This window comes from Lepisosteus oculatus, chromosome 3, assembly GCF_040954835.1.
Source record: "Lepisosteus oculatus isolate fLepOcu1 chromosome 3, fLepOcu1.hap2, whole genome shotgun sequence".
Classification (NCBI taxonomy): Eukaryota; Metazoa; Chordata; class Actinopteri; order Semionotiformes; family Lepisosteidae; genus Lepisosteus; species Lepisosteus oculatus.
In genome coordinates this window covers 20,193,504-20,218,362 of record NC_090698.1, presented here as the reverse complement: position 1 = coordinate 20,218,362, position 24,859 = coordinate 20,193,504, and the positions used below count along the sequence as shown (strand labels likewise).

At 34.9% G+C, this 24,859-nt stretch overlaps 1 protein-coding gene across 2 annotated transcripts in view; it reads right to left on the bottom strand.

Moving 5' to 3' along the window:
* Positions 1–8,928: 8,928 nt before the first annotated feature.
* ccbe1 (collagen and calcium binding EGF domains 1) overlaps positions 8,929–24,859 on the bottom strand; it is a 52,904-nt gene continuing 36,973 nt past the window's right edge. The window contains exons 3-10 of one of the 2 annotated variants that reach the window (XM_015338711.2): positions 24,631–24,765; positions 23,232–23,369; positions 19,942–20,048; positions 16,438–16,540; positions 15,313–15,452; positions 12,525–12,560; positions 11,756–11,791; positions 8,929–10,866 (exon numbers count right to left, since the gene is read on the bottom strand). In XM_015338711.2, the coding sequence (XP_015194197.2) occupies positions 10,624–10,866; positions 11,756–11,791; positions 12,525–12,560; positions 15,313–15,452; positions 16,438–16,540; positions 19,942–20,048; positions 23,232–23,369; positions 24,631–24,765 (938 nt within the window). In that variant the 3' untranslated portion in view covers positions 8,929–10,623. The remainder of the gene's footprint in view (positions 10,867–11,755; positions 11,792–12,524; positions 12,561–15,312; positions 15,453–16,437; positions 16,541–19,941; positions 20,049–23,231; positions 23,370–24,630; positions 24,766–24,859) is intronic. The other variant, XM_006627211.3, reaches the window with a different exon arrangement.

Genomic DNA, 24,859 nt, shown 5'->3' with positions numbered 1-24,859 from the left:
CTGATCCAGTGCTTGGCTGGATATACTGGATGTTGACTGGCAGAGCGGGTCCGAGACAGCCTGAGTAATAGGCTGAGTTCAGGTGTCCTTATGGAACCAGGCTAGTTGTGCTGCAAGCAATACCCTGGTTAGAAGTATCTCGATGACAGAGCACTAGATCAGTGACAGATCAAGGTATAAATATCCTGGGCAAGTGGAATAAACACATGTTAATTGGAGGCAGGCAGTTAGAACAATTGGCCTGAGCAAGTTTGCCCAGGGCATAACAGTTTCTAGAAATGCTTGATCAAGTCCAAGTCAAATACTTTTATACCATAACAACTAGTTGCATGAAATTTGGTACAGTGAGCATAAAAATACAAATATATGACATAAAGCCAATAACAAAGTGCACCACCCAACACATTCACAAATGATCCTAAACACATTCTAATCACTCTTCCCAGAAAGTAGTTTTCATTTCTGCAACTGCCTCTTGTGCCATTTGTATATTCAAGGTGTTCTTTCAATCCAAACATTGCAAACAGATATTGTGTGCTACAGTCTATGGTCTAAGGTGTAAGCTGCAGTAGTACTCTTCATAGCAAAGATGTGGAAGCTAGCAGAAACATGTCTGAGAAAGGGTGTGAGAATGTCATATGAATTTATAGACACGCTATTGATGACTGTGCATTGTGACTGATAACAACTTCATTCCTGCAGGGCCATCACATATTATCATGCTCTGGCCTTAAAGACGGTAACCATGTGACTGACATGAAGGTGATCCATTTTTTGGTGGTTTACGACATGTAATAACACATCCTTCTTGCAGTGCCAATTCAAACTGGTACTTGGTGCACTGACATGAGAGAGCTTGCAGGATTTTGCCTGAGGTCTTAGAAAAATAATTATTGTAACCTTCACTTCACTATGCTGTAAATTCTTACTAATCTGTAATTTTCCTACTGGAAGTGTGAGAACTACCTAATGTGCACACTCAACCTGTCACACCCTCTACAGCTAGAGGGCGCTCCTACTCTGTCCTGTTCCCAGTTTCTTTGTGTATTGCTTGTCCTTCTGGTGTGTCTCTGTCAGGGGATATATATTTCCGGGTCACCCTTTCCTCCTCACTCAGCATTGAAGGATCGGATATCTTGAGACCTAGCACCAGGTCATCTCCTCCGAGACCTGAAGGCATAGGTTTCTATCTGACATTGTCTGACCTCCTGAGCCCGGGCTAACCCCCATTTTGCTGCTACGCATAGGGTCTTTTTTGCTCTCCTGGCCATTCCACGGCTTGCCCCTCTGACATCTGTGACACAACCCTCTCTGTGAGATGAAACTTTTTAAGGCTATCTAACTAATTGGAACATCTTTTGTCCCATTGAATGGGAGATTAAAAATCATGAGAGGTACCCATCTTTATTCAGTACATCAAAACTATGCCTTTTCCTACTCCTGACCTATTTTTTCAAAATGCCAGTAAACTGTATGTTTCTAATTGGGATTGGTATGAAATGTATTTTAATTTTTAACTAATTTCTGTGCATTAAAGCTACTCTATCTTGCATTGTATTTTCACTTGCTCATCAGCTAAGGTGCTTTCAGGTATTGTAGTTGAAGAGGGGACTTCCTGGGCAATGATTTTCTGAAAAGCCTCTCTCTTGTACAGGATGTCTGAGACAATGGAGACACAAGCTCCTTCAAGCTCCCCTTCCTTTACAGCTCTCTTCCCTATAAAGTTATAAATTCTAGCCCTCTGAGGCCATGAAAAATAGTTGTATTTCCATATGATTACTGTTAATATCTCCAACTCATTTGGAATCAGGTTAAGTTTGCATTTCACTGTAATGGGTCGTATTATGTGCCCTTTTCATATTAGGTAGGGGATCAGTCTACTGATATAAAATAAAGAATGTTCTTGAAAAGGTTTGCTTTCTGTTTGCTGAGCTATTTTGAGACTTATTGTTTTGCATTATGTTGTTTGGTAATATTTCAAAAATGCTAATGAAAGACATATCTCAGAGGAATCAATAAGGATACAGTATATTAAAACCTCTGTTATTAACTTCTTTAAGCCACAAATGTATGAGTAAATTGAGAAAATTGTTTTTCCTAGAGAAATTAAATATTTAAATCTAAATGAGACAGTTTTATTAGTTACTGTGAAATACCTATATAATACTTTCCTCTTTATTACAATTCATGTTTTTATTCATGTCTTTTTAAAGGGATACACATAATGTACAGACAAATATGTATGCTTTCCTGTGCAATATATTTGATGTACAAAAAGATGGTACCAAATTTAATTGGGAAAGTGAATAAAACATAGAGAAACATTCTCATATAATTCCTTTATATTGCATTAGCTTTTTAATGACTTCAGATTTGAAAGCATGGCTTAGAAATTATAAGGTCAATAAGCACCCTTTCTGTTGCCACAATTAAGAACTAATTCACATTTATTAGTGTTTTTAAGGGCTGAAGCTCTTCCCTTGCTTCATTTAGCCCTAATAATAGACTAACAGGATTTCTTGATGAAGGAAGCTGAGCACAGCAAGCGTTGTCTACCATAATCACAAAGCTTAAGCCAAGAACTCCATACACATTCACAATAGAAACCCCTTAAAATCTGCAAAAATATGCTATAATTGTAGGGTAATCGGGAATAGGAACTAGGTGATACCTCCTACATTGACATTTTCTTCAAAAAACAAGTGATACGGAAAAAAAAATAGTATCAATATACAGAAATAACTGTCTAATGAGTGAATGAGTGAATAAAGTGCCACAATTTTCAGACACACAGCTACCCATAGTGAGATATTTTACTATAGAAATTTTCCAGAGAAAATATAAACTACAAGAATTACATGAACAATAGGATCAAGTAATCAACAATCAATTCTAAAAAAAATCTCTTAAAACAAATGTGCACAAGCCTTTAAAGTTCTAGTATTTTCTTTTTTAATAAATAGTCCCATGGGTGAAAAAGAATAAATCTCTGTTAAAAGATTGCAGAACTATTTTTTAATCAGTGATGACATTTACATATTGTTTTCATTCACGATCTTACTGTAATTGCTATGTTCTGCAGTGTAGCACTGGACTATTTCAAAATGGACTCTGCTACTGTATTTAAAGATGGACTGGTGTTTTGAGCTAATAGGAAAGAACATGAAAATAGATTAGGAGGTGACAGAAACACTTAACAAGGCTGATTCTCTGTATTAGAAGGTTTGTATTAATATTGTTTCAAAACATAGACAGCCATACTTACATACTAATGCTTATATAGTACTCTAATCAACATTCCACTGGATTAAAGCCAATATCTCTGCTTGATGGGTGGCAGCGCAGAGTATTAGAGACAGCCATTGCCACACACACATATTTTGGTATTGAACTAACATGGAACTATACTGTTTACTACACACACAACACACCAACTGCACATGACAAGCTTCCTGTAATGAGTCCCCTTTGTTAGATCTTTGCTAGGGAATACTTTATTTAGTCTCATTTATTCTAAAGAATGTTTTCTCAGTTTTTTTAAATCTTGCTACAGTAGTTAGAAATATCTTTGCAAAAAATAATGTACGAATTTTATAGTCTCAATTCAGAAAAAAACTTTTTATTATTCTAGAAATGTGGAATACCTAATTTCAGATCCCATTTTGTGATCATTTGTATTCGCCAGAGCATATAATAAACAATATACTTCAGAGCTTGCAGACACAAAAATGTATTTAGCAATACATTGCTAAAGAAAATATACAGTATATGCAGCTATGCAAAAGTTGTAGACACAATCAATGATGCATATATTGAATGTATTGAGTATAAGCATGAACAGTTTATTTGGAACCTCCACTAGTGCTTCTTATTATTATAGCAAGTTTGTCTGTTATTAATATAGTTTATTTTGAGTCAGAAACCAATAGTCTAGTAGCAATACGTAAATCACATTGATCACATACTACTAATTTTTTTGTAGATATACAGATCAATCAGGATTAAATGTATGCTGGCAAAACGTGACATAAATTGCAACACAAGATATCATTATTGTATTTCTACATAAAGAAGAAAAAATCCAAAATGAAAAGAATAAAACAAAATGTATAAGATGTTTGCAAAGCAGGAGATATATATATATATATTATAGTTCCCCCTTTAACACAAATTAAGATTTACTGTAGCTAGTTAATAGTCTTCTTATTTTGAAATTACACTCTCAGGAAGCAGGTGTAATGATACCTTCTCCAATGGTCTCTAACAATAGTCTTCTCCAAGACCATATACTGTATATCACACTTCCCACATATCAAGACAGAGCAGAATCAATTCAGCTTGCAATACCAGAAGGACAAAAATGGAGAGTGTTTTCCTAACACTTATTATATTAACAATATATTACAAATACTGCAAAACAGCAACCAAAAGATGCAGGTTGAAGGTTTCCCTACTTTCTTGATTTATTATCCTAACAATTTACAGCTTATCTCAAATTTTCTTAGAAAAAATAAATCTTATTAATCCTTGACCATATTGCCTTTTCCCCAAGTACTGTTCTTGTCAAAACTACCATAGAGGTCTGCTTTAGACATGGACATATCTGCTTGTCATCTGCTTATATTCATGGAAAAATAACCCTCACATATAGTGACAACATTTGAACAAACCTGTATAGGCTGTGCTCTGCTGTGCTGTGCTGTGCGGTGACTCTGTGGCTATAGGGCTATGGATCTGTGCCTGTGGCTGGAAGGTTGCGGGTGTGTATGCCGCGGCCGGCAGAGGAATCCTACTCCATTGGACCTCTGAGCAAGGCCCTTAACCCCAACTGCTCCAGGGGCACCGTATGAATGGCTGACTCTGTGCTCTGACCCTCTGTGTGTCTCATGGAGAGCAAGTTGGGGTATGTGAAAAGACAAATTCCTAATGCAAGAAATTGAATATGGCCAATAAAGTGTTTATCTTAGTGGATTACTTACTTATCTTAGTGGAAAATGTGGAAATAGGAAAACATGGAAGGGAGATTCCAGAAACTGTGTATACACCTGAAGCATTTTTATATGGATGAGGCAGTGGTCCTATGACCTCATCTAACACATTGCTGGTGGTCCTCAGTTCTCAGTTCAGTGCCACTTCCGAGACTGCAGGCCTACGTCAATATGCTATAGTTGAAGGTGTGATCTCCAGTCCACAGTTTCTTTTGAGCAAAAATACTCTGGATTTTTTTACTACAATATTAAAGATTGCCAAGCTTTTTTAAACTTTTACATGCATTCTACTTGTTTATTTGCATACAAAACATTTCATATGTATTTGCTCTTTCTTACAACTCATATTTTTCTTTCACACTTACTTAAACCAGAAGGTTATGCTTTCATATTCCTTGGCACACTGATGCTGCACCCTTGACTAAGGTACTTCACTCAGATGTATCCAGTAACATTTCTCCATCTGTATAAACAGATACAAATATTGCTATGGATAAAAATAGGGAAATAATTATTAATTATTAATCAAGATGACGATGCTTGCTCATTTATGTCTTTCTATTTAGTGAATCCCACTCACAGTTAACTAACAGCAGCGCAAATTCATGCTTTTATGTCTGGTTTAAAAATATCAATGTGCTCACAGGGAAACATGCTTTTTCCTCAAACGTTTAACTTATTAATAAAAAGTCATCTTAATTTACTTCAGAACCACATCTCTCAGTTGATAAGGGGGTCAAATCCAGTCCATATAAATACTTAACTAACCAACAGTAATGGTTATTCTTTTTAAAAATGAGGTCATAACTGATTGTTTATACAGTATGTGCATTTATTTAGTATAATGTTTGATTCCATTTTGAAGAAAGAGCATTTATGTTACGACTATTAAAATAAATGAAGGAGTAATTTCAATGGCCAATTTAAGGTGCTCAGGAGCTCACAGGGTATTACAGTGAGCCTTTTCTGCCACCTTGTGTTTGTTTTGCATTACAGGGTCTTTTTTAAGATACAGCTGAAGCTCTGTGGCCATCTAGTGGTGTCTCGTAATGCAAATGTTTTATAGCCAGAGTAGTAGACATGCAAAGATACTGTACATAAGCACTATTGTCAGAAACAGATAGAGAAAGAGAGGAACTACAGAATAACATATTAAGCTCTTTTGCACAGTATGATACAAAAACGGCACATCTTAAATACTGTTTTTTTATTGTTCAATGTTTATGCAGTATAATACAACAAGAAAGAAAAAATATTTTAACAGAATCGCTGTATGAACATGTAAGTGTTGAGAATCACTAAACACTGATGACACACTGTACTTTACTTGACTTCACAGATAACACATATAACAAAATAACATGATCAAGTCCGAACTGCTGTAGTCCACCTGTTATTATGAACCTGAAATCTAAAATAAGCAGCATGTATGGAAGAGAAATATGACTTGAAAATGTTTTGAAGTACAGTACATCAGACAAAACATTGAAAACATGTATGCCTATATACTGGTTCCTGAGCCAGACATTGACATAACTGAGTTTTTCATTATGTTTTCAGCAGTATTTGAATAGACTTTTCTAGACATTGAAAACTCTCCATTGTAACGCTAAAATATGCTTTCACAAAGTTTAATATTTCATTTCCATGGTATTTTTAAAAACAAGATGAATGAGCCAGTACAAGCAGTCACTGCCCCTCACAATCCACTGCTGCCAGATCAAAGCAGAGGTTGCCATGGTAGCCCCTTGAAACAGCTTGCCAGGAAAATTATGTTCTACAGGAAGTGTTTTTGTTGTACAAGAAAGTGGAATCCTTTCTTCAGAACTAGTGTAGAAAATCCCAGCCATCCTATGATCATGATGGGAGGCACTATGCTTCATGGATGAACTATAAATTAGGGATCTGAGAGCAGTGTTTGGAAAGAAGAGGGATACAAACTAAGGCATCATGGTCAAAAACTGTCCAGTCCATTTTATAAATACTGTATCTCCAGTTCTTTTAAATTTTCACATAAGAGTCCCCTTATCCCACTTCATCTACAGATTCTCCAGAATGTGCTGTTGCAGAATGAAGGTGGAGTTACTGTCGAGATGATTGCCCTTCCAGCCCAGGCTTTGGTTAATAAGGCACCACCATGTGCCTTTCTAATATGAAAAATGTTACAGTAACTTGTAGGATTTGAATATGTACAACAGTATATGCGTCTAGAAATATACAGTACAATAAGAAAATCAGCTAAACAGGTGAAAGACTGATGCTAACATATGCCAGAATACCTCATGATGTTGGATCATTAAATTTGTTGTAAGCATTTTTGCTGGCTTGAATAATGTAGAAAGCAGCACCATAAAGCATAAACCTACTGTAGGAAAATGTTCTTGCACTATTGATAATAATGTGTCATATATTATCCCAATATACTGTACAGTAATTATATATGCACCAAAGAGCACTTCATATGCAAGAGCATATCTACAATTTCGATTCTTGATGATGCCACAATTTCTAACTAAAATCTATTATCTTTGGATTTTCCTTGCAGAGATACATTTTGCATACAGTTTTAGCATACAGACTGGAAATTATCAGGAATAACAGAAATTCATGTTCTGATACAGATACCTGTTGGCAGTATTTTTTACTAAGACCTCTTCTATGGGATGATTCTGCCATAGTCATTGGGATAATCTTGTGTCGTAGTTGAACAATTTGGGAAGAGAATGAAAGAGAGTCTCAGCTAAAGCATTTAACATTGAAAACTTTCCATTCCTCTGCAAACTCAGAATCAACCTTGGCTGCTCACATATGCTAGACACATTATGCAATTGTACCTCTGGCTATTATGGAAGTCAAATCCTCAGTTTTATGTTCCTTGTCTTGATTTATATTCTGTGGATGATAAAATTAAATTATGTTTGTTCTATTTGCAAGGCCAAAGTGAACATTAAAAAGTCTGTGTTTTGTATGACTAATAAAACAGATAAAAATATTAAAATTCCATACCTAAACCATACCTTCATTTCTTTAATATAAACTGTAAAAGATACAATGCACTTGGTGTGGGCAAATGAGTACACTGTGAATTAACAGATGTGGAGTTGTCTCCAAAACTCATCACTTTTCTTTTTTGTTGCCTCACCAGGATAACAAAATATACGTTTACATCTGTACTTCAGGAAAATACAGACTGCAATCTTGCAGGGAAACTACAGGTACAGCATATAGGCTTGTTTTGTGAGCAAACACTTTCTTTTACAACTCTTTTACAAAACAAAATTTATCAGGATTCAAAAACAAATGTAAGCAGCACTAAAACATCAAAATATTTTCAGCCAAGCCCAAAAAACATGTAGAGGTCACGGGTAGTGGATCCAACCTTCTGTCATGAATTCCTCCAAAGACCTTTATAGCTTTCTAGTTGACCTTTCCAGGCCAGTCTCCACCACTCTAATAGTGTCTCCTTCTGGTATGTTTATCGTACATTAATAATGCAGGAATATTTGGAGGCTTATTTGGAGCATGGTACTTTTTACACTTTTTTTAAATTATCCCTCTGAATATTCATAGTTTTTATCTGGAAAATGTCAAAAAATGGGTCAACTTTATCTCGAGGTCAACTACCTCATTTTCTGAATGTATTTTCATGGATTCAAGATCGACTTTCTTTCAAGAAGCATGTCCTCTTATCTAATATCAGTAGAACAAAGAATCAAGCCCACAATACCTCATTCGTTTCTCCTTGCTGGTAAACTCACCTGATTCCTATAAGACTTTCTGTTAAATCTATAAAAAACACCTACTGTACAGTATATACAGTATACATAACTTTAAATATCCTACAGTATATTATATAGTATTGTATTATAATAGCATATTATATAGTATATCTTAGGTGTATGTTTATTGATAATCACAGTGGATTAGTGTTTTGACAAGGTAATTTTATTTTTTTTCATCATAATTTGGTATTGTTAAAGTTACTACCTACTGTATAATAAACTATAAACATCTAGGTTCAAAATCATACAGACATTTCCTTTTTTCTTTGGAAACAACATATTAACATATAAAAAAAATTATGGATAAGTTACGATAACTTTGTCTTGTTATATGTATATTATCTAATATATCTTAAGTTTACTTGCATACAATAGTATTACAAATGTTGAATACTTTGTCTTTAATCCTTGCAAATTGTTTGCCTTATCACACACACCTGGTTTTCCTTTCGTGCATATCAACAACTGAGACCAAAGACTCATTTCTGTGGAAGGAATTTTGCAGAAAAAGTTCTCTGTGTGTACAAGATTTTCTCAAAACAGCAGATAGTTTGTACCATGTGTATTCTCTCTGAGATTTTTTTTTTCCTTTTGCCACTTTCATTTCTAAAACAATATGAGATATCTATGAATGTATGGGTTTGTGGAATGGTCAGAACTAGCCTACATCTGGCAACTTTTATAACTATCTAGTGATAAATGTGCTTAGTAGTGAACTAACTTGAATTACTATTACTATTACTTGGATGAATGTAATTGGAGTGTCTGCAAGTTTTATAAATGACAAAACAGAGGCATTTTCTTGACTCATTCTAGGAGCCCTAACAAAAATTAAAACTATGTATTGCCTTCAAACATCTAGTTGAGTTAACATCCAGTTCCCTAAATTCAGCTTTGATCCAAACCCACTCATAAATCACCATAATAATACGTCATTTAGTGGTTTAAAAGAATGACATGCTGTGGTCACAATCTGTGTAAGTGGTCTTGGAAATTGGTCAGCATCCTCTTTTTCTTTACTCAGATGCAATGGTATTTTCTCCCATTGCTTCACAGATGATCAACTTTGAAGGCAACATCTGTTACTATGAAATAAGAGAAAAAGAGCTAATGAAAACAGATGTTAGCACCACATTGTCTTACAATTTACCTGCTATATAATAAGAATTTAGTTTGACTTCACATCCATCAGTTGTGCTTCAATCTTTCTCTCTGTGAATTTTCTCAGATAATTTCCACTGGTCTTTAGCTTTGATTGAATATCATGCATCTACACTTAAACCATGAAATACAGAAATAGTCATGGATATTTCTGTGTTTATATTTCTTTTTAAAAAAAGTCAGATTATACTTAATGAAAGCCTATTGTTTTTGCCTCATGACAAATTTACTTTAATATGAAGTGTCTTATCGAGTCATCTGTACATGCTTGCAGTGCTAACTGGAGTTACAAATGTGGACTTTATTAATTGAATTGTCTGGGGTCATATTTAAAATAATAAAATGTACACATCATATAACATACATTTGAAAATCTTTAAAAAAAACTTTTCTCTTGAAGATATAGATATAAACAAGGGCACTTATTTTACAAGTAATGCTTAAAAATTAAACACAAAACACAGTTCTTCCAAAAACAATTTAATCATGTGCCCAAAAATAGCTTCAGAAAAATAGCATCTGGAATATATTTATATACATATATTACAAAAATAAAGATTTCAAGAAAGAAACCAAATTATTGTTGTAAGCTATTCTATAAAATGTAAGATTATTTTGATATTTACACCAGAATATTTTTTTCCTGCATGTCTACAGATGGATATTTAATGTCTTTTATTTTTAATTTATTACTAATGTAAAGCTCTAGTGGGTTTTCTTTTCCGGACATTTTTCGATGTCCCTCTTTGCCGAAAATCCTCTCCTGAACCCAGATCCACTGTTTCCTGGGTTTCTTTCCAGGTGTCAGAAGGCATTGGGAACTCTTCTCCAGAAGAATGGGTTCTGTGACCAAACACTTTGCTTTGGAGTTCTGCAATGTCATTTCTGATGTCTGCCATCATCAACAGCAAGAAATCAAAGGATCCTGGTGGGCCCTTTAATGTGAAAAAACAAAACAAAACATTGTATGCACAATGTTGATTGTGGTGATTTTTATTCCCAAGGCCAAATGTTCCACTGTTTCAGTGCAGCATCATTTTTCCCCTGACATTTGGAAAGTTTCTCTTATGAACATGATATTGTTTGTAATATTTGACAACATGAACCAAAACTACTTAAATTAACCTGGTGTTCAACATTTTTGACCCAGAACACTCACCGTGCACAATTCTCCCCTTTCACAGTGTTTACATGCAATCTTGAAATGTTTAGCACGAAAATACGAAACACTCTGGATAACTAATACAAAAAATGTGGAACGTCCGTTTTGGTCAATATCATTTCCAAGTGTGGATAATTCACATTTATCACAGCAGGTGTGCTTCAAAGGTTACTGACATTACATGCAAATCATTACACATTAATTCTTTGCATTTCTGGACAGTAAAGACTATAGAAAAAAAAATGGCTGTACTGTAATTGAGAATCATTTCCACATAAACATTCAGGGTACCGAGAAGATTTACAAAAGGTATCACATAAGCAACTCTTAAAATACACAAAAACAAAGATACAGCGTATTGTACATCAAGTAGTTGGAAACATGACCTGTACTAATATGATTCTAACTCTGAACAATTTTCACACTATTTTTGTAAAAACCAGAAAGTGCAGACAATTCAATATAAGCGCCATATTGTATCAATCTTTTTCTATGTCTATGTAAACATTTAATATTAGCATATTCATTTCCTATCTCACATTATGTCAAATGTCAACAGAAATGTTAAAAGAAGTGAAGACAAATTAGAAAGAGGCAGTTACGTTAAGAGAGGTGAAAATGATGGGGACAAGACAGGTAACAGTATTTTAAGAATTACTTACAGGGGGTCCTGCTGGTCCCTGAGCACCTCTCTCTCCCTATAAACAAAATCCAAAAGTATCTGACTATAGTTATTTCTAGGAAAGCATATAATAAATGATATATGATGCCAGACCTGCGACTGGTACAAAATAAAATACATTTCTGCTGTTTACATTCCTGAAATAGTCTTAAACTCCACCATATGTAAATAATAATCTAAGTATATTTCACTGTTTTGTAGGTTTGCTTTTCTAAGAAAGTTTCAGAATTATTCACAACAGATATTTCAGCTTTTCCATAAACCCGTTATTTCATATAAATACTGCAATTGAGGGTTCAAAAATGTTTTGGTTAAGATAATTGGGCATATGTAAAAATAGTTATAATAGCTTCATCATTTTTATTTCATTGACTGTAGGATAATCAACCTGCACAATACATGTAAATAATTAAGAACAAGAAAGGTTACAGATATGTCATTAGGAACGTTTATCTTTCCCTGGTGACACTGGATCCTGTTTTTTTTCAGATTCTGCTCTGTGAACCATTATGTAATGTTATTTCTTTAAGATGTACAGTAGTTTAATTTGACATTTGTTTGAATTTTAATATTTTGGGGGGTTGGTTAAATAAAATTGAATTGCATTTACTGTGAATTATGACATTATATTTTCATTAAAGACACTTCAAAATGGTTTTAAATAGGTGTCACATATCCAAAAATTGATAGAGCAGACATTCGTTTCAATGCTAGTTCAGAACCAGCCAAGCCAGAAACTGGAAACATACCTTTGCGCCATCTCTTCCAGGAGCTCCTGGTGGACCCTGAAAAAGTCCAGTAAGATCAAAAACATAAAGCAATTATATTATACCAAAACATTCAAAGTTCAGGAGGATTTTTTGGGGGTGAGGTTCGATTACTATAAGGTGACATCAGTTTGGCACTGTACAACTCTGGAAAGTCTTATCCAGAGACAATGCAGAAAGAAAGTTTTGATTTATATTTAATCTTAAATGAGAACAGAAGGCCTCGCACTTTAGATGCTGAAATTCATAATTTAACATGTAAGTTGAAAGTTGTTGATACAGCAACCCTCTCCTTAGAAAACAAAAGAGAAATGTCATTTTAATGGCGGTCTGAAGAGGAAAAGAAACAAAGAAAAAATACAATGGTAAGGAAAAATCTCTCGATTTCAAAACCACTGTCACAAAAGAGTTTATGAGTAAGAAAGGTTTTCTTACAGGAACACTATGTTTGTTTTCTGGATTTCATATTTTCTTTGGTGAAACCATTAATCAAATACGTATATCATCATTTTTATTTTTCCTCAGCTTGAACTGGTGAGTCTCTTTCATGTGTCATACACAGTAGATGTTTTAAGACTTGCAGCCATGCCATTTTATGATTTAGCTCACTAAAGTTCTGGTAGAGCACAGGACTTTGATGTTTCATTTGAAACTCTAGTTTGCTTTATTCACCTAATTAGCTGCTGAAGTGAAAAAAATAAATTAACCATGTCCTCTAAATAAAAACAATTGTCAGGATTTCCTGCAATCCATATTCAAGACATACTGTATAAACACTGTGTTACAGATTATGATTCACAGAGTACTATTGCATCATTCAGCTATCATATGTTCATTTAAAGGTATTGGGCAACACATAAGAAATTGCCTCAAGTTATTTGCTGGTATTATTTGTTGGTCCCTCTCAGTCAGTAGTAACTAACTTAAATCACAGCTTTCCTTGCCATTTGATTTTCAAATCATCATGTGCATTTCCGAGAAAACATATTAGTAATGCATGCAGAAATTCACTATAATTTATATTGCACAAAGGTTGTATTGGCTCCCTGTACATTGTTGATAGCACTTCAAAATAACAGGCTATTTAGCAAGAATTTAATGTGGAACTGAGATTGTTAGTCATTACTGAGTAATACATATAATTTGCTGATAGAATGGCTTGCAAAATAATATTTCCATACTGCCTGAGATATTCAGGTTTTACTGTTGATATTCAGTCAAACTCAGTATTCCATATTGTTACCAGTCATTTAATAATATAATAATGGATTTGGCTGCATGTACTTTATGAGTAGGGTGTACTGTGATGTTTGACAGGGGTAAAAAGCAAATTACATTGTTACATTTTCATTGCACCTTAACAGCATTTCCAGGTATGTGATTTTCAGACATACATGAATGTTTTTTTCTTCATGTTTGTTTACCTTGTTTGCAGACACAAAACTTTTCTTTGCTCTTGATCTAATTAGTCTATAAAAGGGTTTACTTGTTTAACCCTAGAAGGCAGCCCTCATATGTCTGGAAGAACCAAAGTGAAAAAAATCAATTTTAAGGCTTGCATCCTAGATTTAATGTAAATTAAGTGAAATTTACACAATGTAAATAGATATCTAAGCAAGGTCTAGTTGTATAAAGAGCCTTGGCAGGAACAGTGATTGGCACAATTTTCTCATTTAAATATTTGGAAGATGAGTTTTAATCACTTGTTAGTTTATACTGGTGGTTGAAACACTTTAACTGGAGGTTGGCATTGTTTTGAATAAGAAACTGCAAACTCTTTGATTTACACTTTTTACACAGCAAAGTGTGAACAAAGGAAGTCTGTAGCTTTTCTACATGTCTGACAGCTCCATCTAGAAGAAAGAATTCACTTATAAAGGCCTCATTTATCTGAAGACCATCCAATACAGGATACTTTCCCTTTTAGGACTCCTCTGGACTCTGAACAAGTAAGAAAAGACTAAAGTGTTAATAGTTGATCAAATTGCGAGGAATGCAAGAGATTGAAAAAGGCATCTTATCCTTCAAGTATACCAAGTACTGAAAATACTTCTGCAACTCAAACTTAGAGTGTGTTTTAGTCACCAACTTTTTGTTTCTGCTTTGCACTGTTGAACTTTCTGAGACACTTTTTGGCTGTAAAAGGCAGAAACAATACAGAGCGCTCTTTGCATTTTTTTCAATTTCCATTAAAACTTTTGAAGAGCACATTTATAGCATGCGTCATTGAAACAGGACTTGTCTGTTCGTTTAGGTTAGATGAAACAGCTCCACATCTTCTGCCAGAGTTCCTTTGAGGCTTTTTGGCTATTGCTCAGTGTTAAATCGAGAGATAAATATTAGCCCTATCTGGGTAATGGGTGATGAATCCTTTCCACTGTTTTATTTTCCTTATAGCATTGAACTTGTGTTATGCTAGGAGAGCATAGCTATAAAAAGGTAATTTCACTAAGATGATTACTAACACAGAACAAAGTAGTTCACAGCCTGTATGACTGTCTGTGTCCATATAGATATGCTTACACTGTTGTGATTTGTAGCAAATTATAGACTAGAACTTTACTATTATTTTATTCACTTCAATCAATTCACTTGAACTTCATTCAATTGCCAATTATTATATCTGTTTGCTACATAGAATGTTCATTACATAGAACATGCTCTATTGTGATTTTATTCCCTCTCTATCTCTGTCTCTATGTATATGCTCTCTGTATAGTCTCTGTCACTGCGTACAGTATATAATTTTGTCAATGCCTGTGATACTGACCACGGGGCCTCGCCTTCCATGTTTGATGAGAGACAAATCAGGAGAGGGTCCAATTGGTCCCATCATCCCTCTGGGTCCAGGCAGGCCTGAAGGCCCTGGGGGTCCAGCCTGTCCAGAAGATCCCTTTGGTCCAGGAGGTCCTGAATCAGATCATAACATTTTCATTTTTGTAATACAACTATTGTTTGTCCACAATCTTAATCACATTGATCCCAAGTCTAGCTGTTCCTGTGTAAACGTCACTTCACATTTTTATTCCCAAATAAAACAGCATCAAAACTAAGTTTTTTTTTAAAAAACAAAACATTTATTCCTCCTTTTTATTGCCATAGGTTCTCTTGATAAGGTTAGTAGCTTTACTGTTACCTTTAACTCTTTCAATTAACTCTTTCCCTCTGTATTTATCTTTAGTAAAAGGGATAATCTGTATTAATAATACCTTTGGACTAAACTAAATGGCAGGTCACCCCATTCTACAAATCATCCAGTAGATGGTACCCTTAGCAGAGTTGTTCAGTTTGGAATGTACAAATGTTCCCTGTGGAAACTAAAAAATGTGAAATTCAATGTTATTGTAATGATATCAGTTATACTTTAGAGGTGATGGTACTTATTTTTCCTAATATGCAGTTTTGGTTGCATAGACTAAAAGTGATATGATTTGAACCAGCAATACTTGATCAGTGAAAATAATGTATTGTGTTCTCCAGATGTCTTAACTTCTCTCAAGAGACTACAGGAAAAGGTAGAATTATTGTGTGTGTTTTGGACTGTGTTGCTCAATGCAACACATTGCACAATCTCATGTGTAAGTTTGTTAGTGTATAACTTGTCTGTTGCCCTCTCTGTCCCCTTAGATCTCCCAGAACCATGATAACCTGGAGCTCCTATTTTGCAAGTCTGCACTTTGATGTACTTATCTGAACCATTGCTTGCCTGTTACTGACTGACCAGTAAAAAGCACAAAATAAATCTGGTACTGTGTTCCTTCATCATCAATAGGATGCAACCCATGCCATGATATATTTCTTTAACATACAGTAATATACTTTCAGAAGATGCACCAACAATGTTAAGAAAAAAGGTTAATATACTTTAGAAAGTTTCAAACCTGACAAAGCTTACCAGCTGGGCCTGGCTGGCCAGGGGGTCCAGGTAAGTATGAGTGTGGCAGTTTTTCACGGGTTATCTGTTTGTTAACTTCTGCACTATTGGGCAACAAGGCAATCTAGAACAGTAACAGAAAAAATTGTTTGCTTCAATGCTGCTGATAGTCATTTACATCCAGTTTATTCTGAAGCCATCAGCTCTCTGTTGTAACGAAAAGGTCACAAATGAGAAAATGTGAAAAATGCCCCCTTCTGAGCAAAGAAATAAAGTATATAACTAGAATATAATCTTATAGTATTGAATGTTAAGTTATCTGCATTGTTTGCTTTAGCCGAGGGCTGATAAAATTGTCTCACCCCACCAACTAAGATATTTGTGGTTAAAATAGTAGCCCTCTACTGGGGCAAACACTACCTCGCTCAGTCTGATTGCATTTGGCAATTGCATCATTTGAGCAAACATATGGACTACTGATACATTTCCAGTCTATCGTCAGCTCAACTTCCATATTCTGTTCCCCGTGGGATGAAATGCTGAGTGAGAAGTACTACCAGGAGTAGATTGCCAACATTTCCAGAGTTTTCCCTCCGGGGCCACACCAGTTTCTCATTTACAACTCATTCTTATGGCTCTCTGCTTTTTGAAAAGATAAGGGCCATTCTTATGGTGCTCTGCTCTCCTAAGTGATACAGACTATTTCACTTCAAAATCGTTGTCAAAGAATGAGATAGAGGAAAAAGAGAAATTGCAAAAAATTGTATCTCTTTAAATAGAGCACAAACATGAAAACAAGACTTTGCAGGTATTGGGTTTTCTGAATAAGTTTTAATGACTTCTTGTTGGTCTGTTTTTAACTGGTTATGAAGTTTAAATAATGTGTATTAAGGTGTTCAACAATAAAGCCTTTTGTAGGTATAATTCCCAAAAGTCTAGCACAGCCCCTGTTGCTATAAATTAACATATTAGCCCCTTGGCATACAAATGTTACATTTTACATTATACATGCACAGATGTCATGTCGAGTTTGAAACTGTCAATGATAATCATATGGATTGACAGCTGACAGTATATTTAAGTAACTCCCCTCAGGAAGTGGTATCACACCTGGAACTGTACAGCTTTTGAGTTCTGCACTATGGCATTAAGGTCTCACTGCAGTTCAATTGAATTGTGAGAGTCTGAATCAATGAAGAATAATAATCCATTTAAAGCAACATAAATCATTGGTTCTGATTTATTACCAACTAAAACAATTTACTATTGTTAATTATTTATAAACAATCCTTCTTCAATAAACAGACAATTTTGTAGAGCAGAAAGGCTCCAAAACCACTCATGGAAAAGCAATGAAATGGAGTGTTCAGCACCCTGTCACATTCGGAAAAGACCCTAAAAAAGATGTGTATCAAACCATAGACATCGGCAACATATTCAAAGAAGCTGAGCCATACAATCCCTACAGTAAAAGTATTAACATTTTAATAAATGATGAGGGAGGTTTCCTGGGCTAGGTATGAGAATTTATGAATAGATAAGGGTACTTAAAAAATACCTATCTTGTAATACCTACTGTACTCCACAGAGAATTAATGAAAAACTAAGAAGTGTACAGTATACTGGCCTTCTAGTTCCAATAGTATTTAATTAAATGCTATGAAGCTTCAATATAACTCTATAGTGATTTATTTTCCCACTATAAACTGGAAAAAGAAAAAAAGCAGATGTCAAATGAGACTTAGTCTCCAACAAAAAAAAAAGATTTCCCATGTTTTTCATTAGCAACATTCTGCCGTTGCAGAGATATTCTGCATTTGCACAGGATGTTTGCTTTTTTGTGTATTGTTTTTAATTCCTTTGGTGGCAGCCTGCAATGACATTCACATCTCTTTCTAGCACAAGTGAAGGTAGATGTCAAACCAAACATTCCAAGAAACGGTATTTTACTAAATCGCACACAGATCTTTAGCTTTTTAGATGCACCTCTGAAAATTAAAAAGGGTGATCCCTTATTCTGGTGTTTAATGTTCATGTTTATTTTCTTGATGTAACGAACAGTTCTTTCCGAACCCTATGCGGACGACACAATCCGACGGAGTGGGGAAACACTAGGGAAACGTCATGCAGGAAAACGGGGCTGAAGACAGGGGGGCGTGTCCAAGGTGCGCTGGTGCACGGGGGAGGTGTGGCCGAGGCGAACAATCCAAAAGAGTAGTCCTTAGGGAATATCCAAAACACAAGGGTAAGTCCAAAACCAGAAGATCCATCTGAACAAGGAATTAAAAACACGAAGGCCGGGTCGGAACTGGCAGACAAGGAACAGGGGTTAAAACCTTAATGGGACCAGGCGCTTCCAGGTCCCGGACTCGCACGATATGGAAATCCGATGCAGAGACCAGATGAGCGTCAGCGCCTGGCTTTTAAGGTGGGCTGGGAATGGGAAACAGGTCCACAGAATAAAGTCTTGAGTGAAAGGGCTGGAGCACCCTTAAGGAGGGGGGACTAATATCGTGACACTTGACCATCAAAGTGAAAGCATTATTAGCTGTAAAGAGTGCACAAGATTCATATTACAGCTGTAGGGGGAATCAAATATCTGTTACATGGTGTAGAGAGTTTAAGGTAGCAAAAACCATTGCTCCCCAGTGTGTCACTGGTTTAATAAAGGCTGATGTACTCTAAATTACATTAACCTGGTTAACTGAGATCTCAAGCATTTTTACTTGGTTTGGTTTTGGAATCAATGAAATCTAAAGCATTTTCTAAAACATTTACTAGTATACAATCCTTATTTTAATAGGTTTAATTAAAGATGAGGCTGGATCACAAGAAAGTTGTTAAAATCTATGAAACTTTATTCCTATCATGCTGGACATTACAATAGTGTGAACATTCATTAGAACATCACATATTTCTGTTGTTTTGTGCATATGAAATTCAAAATGGCAAACATTCTGAAAACTGATCAAAATGGCAAATATAATATTGTCTAAGTTCATGGCTAGCTGTAATATGCTAAAAATGATTGATTTCCAATATCCAGAGGAAAGTAACACAAAACTACAAATAATAAAAAGCATGTGAAGTTTTAGAGTTCTGCCTAATTAAAACTTCAAGAAAAAGTTAAATCAAAGCACACCATGGACTTTGAGAAATTACATTCATATGATTCCAAAAACAGTACGCTTGCCAAGCTATTATTTGAGGCCAAAAGAGTCTCAAATTAATGCTGAATATTAACATGGTAGGAACAGTCTTATATAACTATTTTCATCATGTAATTTTATTTCTAAGCTTATGGTAGATAAATATATAATTTATTCAATGTGTCAACACCTTTGTACGGTACGTGCAAAGCTCAATGCATGACAGATGCTGAGGCATTCCGATAATTGTGTAAACTGAATGTGTTCTGAAATGCTTAGATGTTGCACTGGAAAAAGCACCATACAATTGTGATGAATAGAGTGTTTTGAAAATGCACTGCTCCTGAAAAATAAAATGGTAATCTACCGTAAATACCTTTTGTTTGAGCTGTAATACCGTCATCTTTATCTGATGAAAGTCCTCACACGTAGCTGAACATGTTCCGGCTTTCATCACATTATCTGACTTCTGAAAGTGACCAGCTAGAAAAGAACAAAGAAGCCAGTTAATATCAATCTCGTCTGTTTTAAAGCTATTTTAAAGCAGACAAATACATGCAATGAGGTAATACCAATTAAACTGAAATAATTCTACCTCTTTCAGAAACACCTTCTCAGTTTAGGATGGCTGTTAAGACCCTATAGTCACAATGAATGATGTGTATGAATATTACAGGAGCTCTCACCCAAATACAATGCTGCAGGAGTTAGATAGAAGGGTGTTTCTTCTAAAATGTCACTCATTCCAAGATTCATATTACAGCTGTAAGAAGGATCAAATATCTGTTATATGGTGTAGGGATTTTAAGGTAGCAAAAATCTTTGCTTGCCAGTGTGCCGCTGAGCCAAATGTCCCTGGCTGCTAACTTTGACCTATATATACAAAAGGCAGAATGAGAAGTCATGTGACAGTTTTACTCTCATGTAGCATTGGGATTGGACAATAGCTAAGTATGTTCACATCTAATGTACCTATCAATGGCATGTAAATACAGTATTATCTAAGATCTTTATTTTAGATTGTTATTTTCTCACATTAATCTTGATTGTGCCTGAAATGAGAACAAAATTCTCATCTTTATTCTTAACGTTTTGAGCTGTACTGCATGTCACAAAGTAAACAGGTTTTAAAAGCTGTTCTTTGATCAGGCTCTTTTCTAAATGGCAAACAAAAGATTAAATAAAGTTAACTGGATCACAGATCCAAACTATCAGTCTAAACTTCAGTTAGATAGTCTTTCTTTATTTTCAATACTGCTTTACATATTTCAGACTCACTATCAGTAAGTGTTTCTGGTATTTTGAATAAATGCAATTCTGGGCACTGTTCAGCCATTCTGATGGTATTCTCATTTCATTCTTTTTCATCATTTTTCTCCTTTACCTAAATACTGACATGTTGAAGGATGAGACACCTTGCTTTTTATCATTACCATACTATAGCATTTGCAAATTTAAGAAACATATACTGGATTGCTGTCAGGTTGTATTTTTCTTCATTTAACAATTGGATATTTAACAATTTAAAAATTCTGCTTTCAAAGTTTTGGCCTGCATATGAAATGATAAAACATGTTATGTTGTCATCGTCATCATCATTATCAGTTTTCAATTATCAAACCACAGTTCTACTGCTCGTTGGAGGTCTTCAGTCTCCCCATGATCTTTCCCCAAGTGTCCATCTTCATTTATCCACATTCAGATTGCTTCTGCCAAAGTAATAATTTCAACTTGCCATCTTACAGGTGGTCTGCTTCTTGAATGCTTTCCTTGGTCCAACAATTGTTCTGTCTGCTAAACTCTCACAATGCAACATGCCCTTTTGTTTGTGTTATAACACATTTGTTTCATTTCTTGTCTCTGCTTGTTATTCCAAACATACATCTTTCTGTGCTTCTTTGGGTCATCTGTATTTTCTCTGTCATTTTTTTTTATTAATAAGGAATTATTCCATATGATAATAGAGGCCACACACATGTTTTGAAGACTTTCCTTTCAAGGTAGAAAGGCAATTTCCTCTGTAGATTCATGCTTAATCTTCAGAAAGTACTCCAGCTTATCCTTTCACTTCTTTTTATTTGGTAAATACAACACCTCTTGCCCTGAGCCTGACAAATGTATCATACTGTTTAGTATTGGTTTTGTCATGATATACTAAAACAAACTTCATTATGGCTTTTTTTGTGGAAGTAATTTTATGAACAACATGATGGAATAGTGTACATCTCATGCAATGACATTTATGCTAGAATGAAGGTTCTGTTGTTGAGAATAAAAGTTTTTAGGAAGCATTATATCAGTAGTAAACCTATTTGTGGCTGACTTTGAGCTTTGAGTAATTTTACTATTAACTGTACCTTCAATGAACTGAATATTGTAGGTAATCAACCATACCATACTTTAAGATATATTGTATATTACCAATTTTCTAAACTGCTTTATCTAATACAGAGTTATGGAGGAGCTAGAGCCGAACAAAGCAGGCAACACACACAAAGCGGGATGCACCCTGGACAGGAAGCCAGTCCATGTCCACACAGCCACAAACACGCACACTCACACCAGGGCCAATTTTCCAGAAGGCAATTAATCTACCAATTTGTCTCTGGACTCTGGAAGGAGCACCTGAAGGAAACCCATGCGAACATAGTGAGGCCATACTGTACAAACTTCACATAGATAGCACCCCAGGAACTGAACTCATGGCCCCAATACAGCAAGGCAGCAATTCTAACCACTGCATCACTGGGCCTCCCTAAACAAAAATAATTAGACTAATAGCTTAATTGATTATTCAGGCTGTAACAAATACCAGTAAAGGGGTCCTACTACTCACTTTATTGTGACTGGAAATAAGGTGGAGGAGAAAAAGCAATCAAGAGATTGTGGAAACAATTTTCATTCCCCTTATTTTTGTAGGGTTGTTTTTATGAAGATAAAATATATAATGCCTTGCTTTTAAAAATGATAAAGAGCTTTTTAAAATGTTTTTCTGCTTGCCTTTAGTGTTGTCGAGTATGCATTTTGTTTAGCATATATTGTCACTGATTTTGCAAGGCTTACATTAGACAACATCTGCAGTCAGCTTTTTCATGGACCACTGGATATTCAATTTAGATTTTCTTCTAAATGAAAGAAGGCAAAGCTGTGTCCAGATTTTAGATCTTGGGTGTTACAATTGGAAGGGTTCAGCTCCAGGCATCGCTGTGGTCTGGTTAAACAAAGTTCAGATTACAGGAGTGATTGAAGGTTTTGCTGCACACCAAAGCAGCTGTATCATAGTTACAGTAAATGACAGCAGGGCACAGTGTGACTTGTCTGAATTAGCTGGTCTCTCAGTTTTATCCTGCCACATGCAGTGATGATTATACAGTCTGCCATGTTTCTTTTGAATAAAGTAAATATTAAGAAAATTTGAAATGAAACAAATAAAGCCAAGAATGGAATGTTTGACAGATTTGTCAAACATTCAGAAAAGGAGAATGGTCTAAGGTTCATGGATATTATGCAAAACGGATCAAAACAACAAAATACCTGCCAGATTTTTTGCTTAATATAAAAATCATATTTTGTACCATTATACAGGAAGGCACTGGAATTTCAGAAAAGCAATAGCTTTGGATAAAAGGCAGCAGAATAAAAAAAACATGATCACAAAAGATTTACCTCTTTCCCCTTTTGTGCAGGTTTTTCCATCATCTTCTAAAAAGTAGCCTTTCTCACATTCACATCTGTAGCTCCCTGGAGTGTTGATACAGATCTGGGAGCAAATTGTTTCATTTTTATTGGCGCATTCATCAATGTCTGCAAAGAAACACATTGGTAAAAAACAAGGAATGTTGTGATCTCATACACTGTCATCTTTCAAGAAGAGAATAAACTTCTACAAATGAAGATATGGGTTTGAAGATTGTACCATCTATTGTGAAATAGAATTGAAAATTGTGAAAAACTGAAAGTAAATGATACAGCGGTTGACAGTTTTACAGTACTGTACATCATGCACAGTATTCTATTTGGAAATAACTAGGTAAAGATATGACCCCTTCATGTCTAGCTGATCCCACTTTTCATTATAACTTTGCTCAATATTGCTGCTTAAAGCTACAATTTTTATAATACAAAATTTGTCCTTTTGAATAGCTGTCAGTACATGCATTACATAACACATAACATAATTAATTTAGCTTGTAGCTGTAGATTGTAGCTGATTTTTTAAAATTTGCATAATTAATTATAAAAGAAGATGTGAATATTAAACGACAATGGCATTGCATACAACATGTATCACCCTAACAACTTAATCTTACTTGTGAAATGCTATGCAATTTGATCCAATATAAAAATGGCTCTGTTATGAAATATGTTATGAATGAAATATTAGACTACATATTGTTACCCTTTTCTACATGTACTGTATGCTTTACATATCCTAACACAGCATGAGACATGGGATTGTGAAATTAAAAGAAATATTACACTTAGACCTACCAAAGCATTCCAATTAGCTCCCTAATATGAAGAAATTTTAAATAAACTAAAAAGGCAAAACAATATAAACAATTATAAAACCATTACATAAACATTGATAATTTCAGCATTCTTGGGTTTGGAAAGGTGTTTTATAAATATACATTAATAGGACATGAAACTAATATAGAAACACTGTACACAAATTTGTTTAAATATAGTACATTAAGAAGTAGAAACTCAGATAAAATAGAAATAAGGTAAGAAAAACAAAACAACTTAAAATAAACATTTTTCAAGAAAGGGAGAATGCAGTTTAAAAAGAATCTTGTAATTAGGGACTGAAGCCTTAGTTTTTTTTGTCATTTATCCACCCAGTCTTGAAATGAACATTTGTTATTTTGCAGTATACAGATTGAGTTCAAGGCTATATTAGATATACTGGATTAACTAATGAATTCTAGGTCCTTGCTGTTTTTGGCACACTTGTTACTGTGTTAGCTAAGGAGACCACACACCATACTTGTTTCTAGCACATCTGTACAGACGACTCACAAACAATGACTGATCCCAAAGAAAAATCTACAGTTCTCACCAAGGCAATAAGGCTTCTCTCTGTTTCTGTGCCTCTCTCTGTCGTAACGGTACCCAGCGTAGCAGGTACAAAGCACTCGACCAAAATGATCGGTGCACTGCTGCTCACAGGGTGCTCCTGCACACACATCATAGTCTGGAACAATGTCAAGGACATAACAGGAATGAAAGCAAACACATTTATAAATGAATTCAATTACAAAGCAATATACAATTATGAAACAATCAAA